Here is a 9,630-nt window from a genome sequence, read left to right as displayed (position 1 = left end):
CGGCACCGGCACCGGGGCTGGGACCGGAGCTGCGGGCGGCAGCGCCGGGCGGGCGCGGGGCTCGGAACGAGTGGCTGCCGGGCGCGCTCCGAGGAGGGGGCGACAGCGGCCGGTCCCTCCGCCTCCTCCCCGGGCGGTATCGCCGCCCCGGCTGCCCCGGAGGGGGCGGATCCCCGCGCTGGCAGCGCCTCTTCCGCGGGGGCGGAGCGGCCGCGCTGGTGAGTAGCCGGAGGCTCCGTCCTGTCGCGGTCCCTGCCGCGGGGCCGGTCCCGGGGGCCCATGTGCAGGTACCGGGGGGGAAATGGTGCGTTTGTCCCCAGGGATGGAGCTGGAGCGGTCCCTGTCGGCACCGGAACTGCCAGGCGGGGGTGGCTGTGCTGGTGGGACCCCCCAGCGTGTCCCCGTGTCCCGGGGACTGCGGGTCCCAGACGATCAACGGCACCGCAGACCTGGGGTTGTTGGAGCACCCAGCGCCTCTGAAACCGGGCGTGCCTGTTTCATGTTATTAGGGCTCGTGCTTAGGACAGGCTGCATCCTCAGCCAAGACGGGATTAAGAGTAGAATGTAGCGCTCTTCTCATCTGTGGGACGTTTGGCAGACCTCTGGCCAAGAGGCATGTGTCCCTCATCCAAGGGCAGGGAAATAAGCAGCATCTTAATCAAATGAGCTTTTGTTGATGGGTCTGTTTTGTCCTTCTGCCAGTTATTGAGGCGGGGAAACACATTCAAGTCTTGGTTTCTGCTTCCTGGTCCACGGCCTTTGAAAAGGAGCAGCTCAGAGGTGGTGGTGGAATACGATGAGATCTCAGTTGAGAGGAATTAAACCATAGTTTTTCCTCAAATTATGTAATGAGGCAGGCAGTGGGTGTAAAATACTCCATCAAATGTTTGTTCTGTAGGTGCACAGCACATGGGGTGGCACAGAAGGAGATGAGTGAGGTTAATCCCAAAGAAGGAACTTTAGGGACTCGGGCAGGTGGTTTTGCACGTGGGGTGGAGCTGTTCCTCGGGACAGTTTGGGACAGGCACCAACTTTGAGGAGGACGGGGCTCGCGGCTTTGCGCTCCCGGGGGTTTTCACAGCACGTCAGCCTGGGGTGGTGGGAGCCAGGACGGGAAGGGACAGCCGTGGTGGCTCAGGCCGGGGGCAGCTCTGTTTCCCCATGTGAAACAGTGCTTTGGCCACCGCCAAGTGTAAATGCCCTCTGCCTTGCTGGGAGAAGATGTTCAGCCATCTGTCTGTCTGTCTGTCTTACACAGCTTTCCGGTTCCCTGTGCCACCATCATGTCTCGAAGTCCCACTGGCAGCTCTGTGGATGACAAGACCTTTCTCCTGGAGTACCGATGCCACCCAGTACGGCCGGAGCCCCCCAGCCAAGGCTCCCCACCTGGGAAGCGCGGCTCCGCCACGGCGCCCAATGCCGCCCCACTCCTGGTGATGGGCTCCCCCCCCTCGGCCGAGCCCCGACGCATCGTCCTGAGCACCAACAGCCCGGCCGCGCTCAAAGTGGGCACCCAGCAGCTGATCCCCAGGAGCTTGGCCGTCTCCACCAAGACCAAGAACAACCCCTCCCAGCACCAGAGCTTTGGGGCAACTGGGTCCAGCTGGGAGCCCCAGGGCCCCGACCCGAAGCGGGCGTCCGTCCCCATCGTCCCCAGCATCCCTGTGGAGGCAGATGAGGAGGATGGCGGGTATGGGGCCCTCAAGCGCAACCTGAGAAGCATGTCCTACCGCGCGGCCATGAAGGGCCTGGGCGTGGAGCCGGAAAAAGCCGTCCCCTCGCTGAAACCTGTGTCGGAGGAGGACAGCGCCCCGCCTGCCCACAGCCCCACCAGGAGCAAGGTGGGTTTTGCATCCGCTGTCACCCCATTGGGATCGAGCCCCACTTTCCTGGTGATGAGCTGCTGCCGGGGGGGTCTGCGGAGCTTTCTTTCCTGCAACTCCTGTGGGTTGCAGAGCTGAGCCTGGCTATGTGACTTGTGCCTTGGGAACCAACGTGTCACCAGCAGATGCTGTAGGTCCCGGGGAGCCCAGAAATACCTGACGTGGGTTTTGTGGGCAGTGGAACCGGCTGCTCCGGGCTCCCGCGTGTCGGCCGGCGGCCGTGGGCACGTTTGCAGGGTGGGGTTGGCTCCGTGCTGGCGGGGGGTTGTACACAAACATGGGTGAACGTGACTCCAGCACAGGCAAAGTCCAGGTGTGAGACAGACAGATGTGAACGGCAGCGGTGTAACTGCAAACTGGTTTAGATCGTGGCCCCGATAACTCGAGGTGAAAGCTGAGTCACTTGGGTAAGGCAAACAAAAGCTCAGACAAAACTGGGGCTGAAAGAACGGGGTGGTATTTGCTGACTGGCGGTGCAGGTAACTGCTCAGTGCTTCCCTGGGCCGCAGAAGTTGGTAACTGCAGCGTGTTCTCTCCTGTTCCCCTTGCAGAGAACCTTCGGGCGGAAGCGGGTGCAGAAGCGTGGTGGCTCCTTCAAGGACCGTGAGTGCCGCCTCAATCTTCCCGGGAGCTCCGGGGTCCCCTGGGCCTCGCAGGGCACCTGGCGCTTCTCAGCAAAGCGAGTCCCCAAAGTCCCTTTGCCACGTGTGCTGCTGCCTGTCCCTGGCCTGGGGCAGTTGCTCTTGCCTGCAAGCGGAGCGTTGCGGCCCTGCTCTCCCCTCCCCGGGTGTGACGAGGCGCAGGTGCTGCCGTGCTGGCTGTGGGAGCGCTCCTGGCTTTGCTTGCTCTGGGCAAACACGGGAGAGCTGTGGGAGCTGCCAGGAGCGGGAGCTGCTGGTTAATTGGGGCTGTGCAAAGTCCAATCTCACAGGGAAGTGCTGGCCCGGGCGATGGGCGATGGGCTGAGGCGGCAGTGCAAAGGGAAACCTCGGGCTGCGGCTGGGAGAGGCTTCACTGACCTCTTGCCTTTTCCTCTGCAGAGCCCCAGCTGTACCAGGAAATCCGTGAGAGAGGCCTGAACTCTGTGAGCCATGAGTCAGATGAGGATTTGCTGGAGGAACCCGTCCCAGAAGAGCCGTCCCCTGCGGGTGCTGCGATCGTGGTGCAGAGCTACCGCCCGGCGCAGGTCACCTGGAGCCAGCTCCCGGAGGTAGGGGCAGCAGCCCAGCCCAAAAGGCCCCTCTCGCCCTTGCCGTGGGCTGCTCCGGCACTCGGGATGTGTTGTGGCCACAGCTGCGTGTATTTTAAAAGCTCTCTGAACAAACTGTGAGTGGGTAACTCTGCAGCACAAGTCTTTGCAATGGGATGTCCTGGGGCTGTCCAGCCCTGGCCGGGACACGCAGGATCCTGCCCAGGCTTGCCAGGATGCTGCTGCTGCTGTTGTGCTTGCAAAGGTTCACCCACAGGCCAGGGGAAGGCAGGTGCTGCTGCTGGGTACCGGGGCTGGGTGCTGGCCCTTGGAGAGAATAATCTCCTCCTGCAGATGAGCATCTGCCAGCGGCGGTGGGCGATGCGGCGGTGGGCGATGCGGCGGTGGGCGATGCGGCGGTGGGCGATGCGGCGGTGGGCGATGCTGCGGTGGGCGATGCGGCGGGTTGCGGGGCCAGGCAGAGGAGCAGACCGCACTAGAGGGCGTGCAAGGACCATCGGTCCACGGTGACGGTGCCCGTTGATCCAGAGCTCTCCCGCAGGTGCTGGAAGCCGGGATCCTGCAGAAGATCCATCCCGAAGAGCGCAAGCGGCAGGAGGTGAGAGGCGCCTCGGACGTGCCTGGGGTGCACCGTGAATGCTGGAGGCCGGGGGGACACGCGTGGCTGTGTCTGAGCCCTCGCGCTGGGCTGGGCTTAGAGCAGAGCTGGGCTCAGCAGAGCTGGGCTCAGCCTCGGGTTCAGCTCTCGGTTGAGCAGCTCTGGGGCTGGGCAGCGCTGGCCGGGATCACCCGTGTGTCCTGGCAGGGAAGCGGGCAGCTCCTTCGGGTGCTGTGAGAAATAGCTGCAGGAAGGGAGACCATCTCAGTGGTGTGGCTTAGTGATGAATGAAAGTCCTAAGCACATGCCGAAGGTATGGGTGTAGGCCAAGCAGTGCACGAGATGATGCAGGGAGTGCTGTGCTGTCAGAGTTTGTCCTGTTACATCCTCACTGCCCTGCTTTTTCAGGCCATGTTCGAGATCATCACCTCTGAGTACTCCTACATGCACAGCCTGAGCATCCTGGTGTGTCACTTCATGAGGTCGGAGGAGCTGAAGGAGACCATGACCCAGATGGAGCATCACCACCTGTTCTCCAACATCAGCGACATCCTGGCGGTCAGCACCAGGCGAGTGGGGTCAGCGTGGGAGCCTGCGGGGGTGTCGGGGCTGTGGTGTCCTGCAGCTGGGCACAATCGGCTCAGATGGGGCAGGAATGAGTGTTCCCGGAGAGCTGAAGCGGAGGAGGGATGTCCTGTGGGAACGGAGGAAGCCTCGAGAGCTGCGTCCCCTGTCTCTGCTGGGAGCCATGCTGGGGACGTGGGTGTCCCAGCTGCGCAGAGCTGACCCCGTGCAGAACAGATCCAGGGCTTTGTCTCCTCTGGGAAAACTGGGGAAAAGTTGCCCTGGGAACATCGTTAAACATCTGTCTGTTCCGTTCGTCCAGCCCTAACGGGTCACATAGTGAAGTTATTTGGAATCCTCCCCTTAGATTCTTCGAAGACTTGGAGAAGCGGCACCAGGAAAACATCCTCATTCCTGACATCAGTGACATAGTTGAAGAACACGCCTCCAACCACTTCAGCCCCTACGTCAGCTACTGCTCCAATGAAGTCTACCAGCAGAGGACCCTCCAGAAGCTGCTGTGAGTCCTGCTCGGTGCTCAGCCCTGGCTGGAGCTGCCTCCGCGGGTCCCTGGGCTGCGGGGACGCCCGATGGCTGGGCCAGGGCAGCGGGGACGCCAGATGGCGGGGACGGGACCGTGACCGCACGGGGCTCCCTCAGCCCGTGGCGGTGCCTTTTCCCCCAGGCAGGCTGCCTCTTCTTTGAGCAGAATCCAGCTTCTCAACCTCAGTGTGTCTGTGTCCGATGATCCGGACGCGGTTTGTGTTGTGCTGCGAGACAGGTGAAGGAGAGGGATAAGTGGGGGTGATACCGCCACTTACTGAAGTCAGGTGGCTCTTGCCAAGGTGAATAACATGTATGGGGCCTGTTGGGGACATCTGTGGAGGCTGTTCATCCCCAGATCATACTGGTGGCTTGGGTCAGGTTTGTGTCTGCTGTTGGTACACCTACAGCTTTACTCTGGTGGGCACAACATCTCGAGGTGCTTTTCCGTCACCGGCTGACGGATCAGCCTGTTTTCGCCCCGGCTGCGTGCTCTGAGCTCGGCGCGCTGCCGGTCAGCGCTGCCACCGCGCTTCTGTGCGTGGAAAGCTGCTGGAGAATCCTGCCAACTGAAGAACAGAGTTAATGGAGATTTCTTGTCCTGTTCCAGAAACACAAACCCTTTATTTAAAGAGACCCTGAAACAAATTGAAAGGAAACCAGAATGTGGAGGCCTGCCAATGATATCATTTCTCATTCTCCCTATGCAGAGGGTAACACGGCTTCCTCTGCTGTTAGATGTAAGTAAGTCACACGGTGGCGTTGCTTGGCGCCTCTGAAGAGGTGGCTGTTATTCTCTTACTCAGCTGAGCCCGGGGCAGCTTCTGCTTGGCCTTGCATCCCACTGGGATGCCCAAGCCTTTACTCAGGATTTGGATTCAGAGTGATCTGCTTCTGTGTGTGCCAGATGTGCAGCTCTGTGCTTCACATCTCAGCACCACCCACCTGAGCGACGTGAGGTTCTTCGTGCCCTGTGCTGCATTTGGGCACCCGGGGGTGGCACAAGTGTTCTGTTTCATTAGCGGCCGCGCGGCCCAGGAAGGGAGAGCAGGTCTTGCACAAGCTCTGCTGAGATCCGCAACTCTGCACCCAGCTGCTCCACACAGTGAAGCTGCTGGAGGTGGGATTTCTGGGAACGGCTCCCAGTTTGTACTGGGCTGCAGGGCCGAGGGCCGGGGGGACGCCCGGAGCGCAGGGTGACAGTGATGGTCAGGCATGTATCTGATGTCACAGCCCCAGCAGAACCCAGGTTCGCAGCTCCCAGCCCTGCAGAACTTGCTCTGTGTTTGTCCCTCTGCCAGGCTGACCCTTGTGCCACATCCAAAATCCCAGGTGGACGCGCTGTTCTGTGCCTTGCAATATCACTAAAGCGTCTTATCTTGACATTCTAGACGGTCTGTCAAAAAACAAAAGCATGCACAGCAGCGTACGGAGCTGCCACCCGCGCTCTGAAAGCCATCAGCAAGGTGAGGCCGCTGCCCCCAGCTCTCCATCCGTCGCTCTGCCCCATCTGCCTTCTGGCCTCTCCGTTTTCTTCCCTGCGTCAGTTCACCGGGGATTTCTCTGCTCCAAACAGCTGCTGGCTGTACACGTCTTCTCCCTTCCTCGCCTGTTTCGCCTCGTTTTTTACTTATTCTTGTCGTCTTCTCTCCTCTCTGGCCCATCTCTTTTGGTGTTGTATTCTCCATTAGTGCCCCCCCTTCTCAGAACCTCCTTCGAGGTGGTAGTGGTCTGCGACACTTGGCTTGCTTGTTGGAGATCTAGGCAAAGAGCAGTAAACAAAGCAAAGAGCAGAGGGTGGAGGAGCGAAGGACCCGCGGGAGCGGTGGCACAGGGACATCTGCTCCGGAGGGACCTCGCAAGGGGCCGGGTGCCTCTCGGCAGGGCCAGACCTGGCTTCACTTCACCTGCCTGCAGGAAGCTTCTGTCCTCCCCTCCGTCTGTCCGAGTGCTCGTCCGCCTCCCTTCACCTCCTCTCTTGGGATGATTAATTCTTCCTCTTCGCGTTGCTCCTCGGTGAAGTTCGTTTTGGTGCGGTCTCGCTTTGGTCCTTTTCCAGGCAGAGCGAAGGTTCCACCCCTCTCCTGGTGCTTGGTGTGGCAGGAGAGCCTCCAGCTGCCTTTCCCAAGCCCGGTTCTGACCCGTGTGGGGGTTTGGCTGTTCCTGCTGCCCGGGGGAGCGGAGCAGCCGCCGACCCGCGCCGGCAGCGCTCGTGCTGGAGCAGACAGGACAGACCTGTCCTGCTGTTCACTGCTGCCCGGGGGTTTTCTTTTCCCTTTTCTAGCTGGTTAAGAACTGCAATGAGGGAGCTCGTGCGATGGAGAGGACAGAGCAGATGTACACACTGCAGAAACAGCTGGAGTTTGGAAAGAAGAAGGTGAGGGCTTGTGGAAGTGGGGGAAAATAAATCTTCTGTGGCGTGCGGTTAGAGGGGCCCATCCTGGCGTGTCGGGTCTGTCCTGGGAATCCTTCCAGGAAGGCTGGACCAGCCGGAGCATCCCTGCTGCCACGAGCAGCATCACCGCTTCATCCGGGGGGTGTCCATTCTTTCTTGCTGTTCTGACTTTAATGTGAGTTTCTGGGCACCCCAGGGGCCACTCTGAGTCCAAATGCAGCTGCTCTGTATGATTTTGCCTGCTGCTTGTGAGACAGGTGGTGAATGGGATTTTCTCTGGGTCTGTTCCAGCCGTTCCCGCTGATCTCCGCGTCCCGCTGGCTGCTGAAGCGGGGGGAGCTGTACCTGCTGCTGTCGGAGGAGGGGGGCATCTTCCGCCGGGGCGCCGGCCGGCTCTGCTACCTCTTCTTGTTCAACGACGTCCTCATCATCACCAAGAAAAAGAGGTAAGGCTGCACGGAACCTTCTCCTTTCTCTGGAAAAGGACCAGGGGGATTAAAATCTCCATTTCCCAAGCAGCATGTAACCTAAGAAATTCTTGAGATTTCCCTGTTTTGACCCTTGTTGAAGTGTGTTTTGTACCCACCCTGCGCCGGTCACCTCGGTGATGCCCACTGAACCCGTCCCGTCTCTGCCGCAGCGAGGACAGCTACACCGTGATGAACTATGCCACGCTGGACCAGGTCACGGTGGAGAAGATGGAGAACTCGGAGCCGCCTTCTCCTCCTCCCAGCAAGAGCGGCGGCGCGGCCCGCGGCTCCGGCGGGCACCTGCTGCGGGTGCTGATGGAGCGGGACAGCGAGGGCCGGCGGGAGGAGGTCGTGCTGGCGGCGGAGACGCTGTGAGTGGGACTGCGCTGGGTGATGTCCTCCTTTCGTGGGATAAGCCTGTGTGTGAAGCCCCCTTTCCCTCCCCGCGCCACCTCCCAGAAATGGAGGTGTGTGCGGGCGCGTCCCCTTGCTCGCTTTCCTTCTCTCTCTAAGATTTCCCTTATAATTCCCATATAATGCTTCCCCTGTACAAATCGAGCAAAGCAGCTGGGTGATGTGCGCTGCTTGTGAAGTGTCTGTGCCGGACGCTCTGAATGTGATGTTTGTTCAGTCTGACCTCCCTTGAGGGCCTTCATCCTTCCCGCTGGGAACTGCCCAGCTACTGCCACCGACACAGATGCCACCGACACAGATGCCACCAACACAGATGCCACCTCTGAGGCTTTCTTTGTGTAATAATATGGGTTTTCTCACTGCCAGGAGCGACCGGGCCCGCTGGATCACGGCGCTGATGCACAGAGAAAAGGAGAAGCCTGACACCACTCCTAAAGGAGGTATTGGCATGCGGGAGGTCAGGCCTGGCTAGGCAGGGATTAACGGTGGCACTAGAGCCACTTGCAGGCATGGGGCTTTACGCTGTTCTTAGGGACGTGGTTTAGAGGTGGACTTGGCAGCATCGGGTTAACGATTGGACTCGATGACCTTAAAGTTCTTTTCCAAACAGCACAATTCTAACGATTCTATGATGTTACAAGTTATGCCCGGCTGTGCCCTCTCACTGGTCCCTGCTGTCCCTGCAGATCTGAGCCAAGTGGAGATAACCCGCACGTACCTGGCCAAGCAGGCGGACGAGCTGTCCCTGCAGCAGGCGGACGTCGTCCTGGTGCTGGGCGGAGAGGACGGTGAGCGTGGTGGGCAGGGAGCTGCAGCCGAGCTGCGGTGGGGGAAAAGCTTCGGTGATCCCCACAAACTGGAACTTCAGCTGTTATTTTTCAGAAGCTTCTGGAAAGCCACTGGCAGATCCCTGTTGCTCCTTCCGCTCGTGTCCCCGGGGGCCACGGCCCGTCCTCCCGCTGTGACCAGCTCTGTTCTCTCCTAGGCTGGTGCTGGGGCGAGCGGCTGAGGGACGGCGAGCGGGGCTGGTTCCCGCAGTCCTGCGCCCGGCAGATCACCAGCCGCGTCGCCGTGGAGTGCAACGTGCGCCGCATGGAGCGGCTGCGCATAGAGACCGACGTGTAGGCTTCCAGCCCCGGAGAGACGCTTCTGTCCTGACTCGTTTCAGGGCTCTTCAAACCTCTGCGGACTGAGCCCATAGCAAAGAGAGAGCACGAGAGCCTTTCTTCTTGAATTTTGTTTGTCTCGAGCAGCCACAGGCAGCAGATCTTACTGTCCAGGACTGGGCTTTGTAGCAGCTAATTAATGTGAGCCCTGGTGTCTGAATGCTCCTGGCCAAGATGAGTGTTAATGACCTGGAACAGGCTCTAGGAAGCAGCCGCGGTGTTGGGTTGGGTTGAAATGGCTGTGGCCACATTCTGGCTCTGCTGAGCGGCTCGTGCTGCCCCCTCCATCCCCACTGGTGGCCGCAGGCCCTGTGAGGGCAGACCCGGGGCACGGGGAGAGTGTACCTGGATCAAGAAGTTTTTTAACAACTTAAATCTCTGTGCTAG

General features: G+C 60.2%; 1 protein-coding gene across 3 annotated transcripts; it reads left to right on the top strand.

Moving 5' to 3' along the window:
• On the top strand, positions 1 to 9,618 carry ARHGEF16 (Rho guanine nucleotide exchange factor 16). Of its 3 annotated transcripts, none has more exons than XM_065855092.2 (15): positions 1 to 218; positions 1,259 to 1,841; positions 2,435 to 2,486; positions 2,924 to 3,093; positions 3,635 to 3,691; positions 4,100 to 4,260; positions 4,623 to 4,775; positions 5,409 to 5,538; positions 6,190 to 6,264; positions 7,083 to 7,175; positions 7,485 to 7,639; positions 7,834 to 8,034; positions 8,444 to 8,517; positions 8,764 to 8,865; positions 9,063 to 9,618. In XM_065855092.2, exons 2-15 carry the CDS (start codon positions 1,284 to 1,286, stop codon positions 9,200 to 9,202), a joined length of 2,121 nt encoding a protein of 706 aa, XP_065711164.1. In that variant the 5' UTR covers positions 1 to 218; positions 1,259 to 1,283; the 3' UTR covers positions 9,203 to 9,618. The 3 variants fall into 3 exon arrangements, with proteins under 3 accessions (XP_065711164.1, XP_071654687.1, XP_071654688.1); XM_071798586.1 differs by having other exon boundaries at positions 206 to 287; XM_071798587.1 differs by lacking the exon at positions 6,190 to 6,264 and having other exon boundaries at positions 206 to 287.
• The last annotated feature ends 12 nt before the right edge of the window (positions 9,619 to 9,630 follow it).

The sequence above is a fragment of the Patagioenas fasciata genome, chromosome 23 (genome assembly GCF_037038585.1).
Source record: "Patagioenas fasciata isolate bPatFas1 chromosome 23, bPatFas1.hap1, whole genome shotgun sequence".
NCBI classification, from domain to species: Eukaryota; Metazoa; Chordata; class Aves; order Columbiformes; family Columbidae; genus Patagioenas; species Patagioenas fasciata.
The sequence above is the reverse complement of the archived record's forward strand: the minus strand, read 5'-3'. Positions and strand labels throughout refer to the sequence as shown.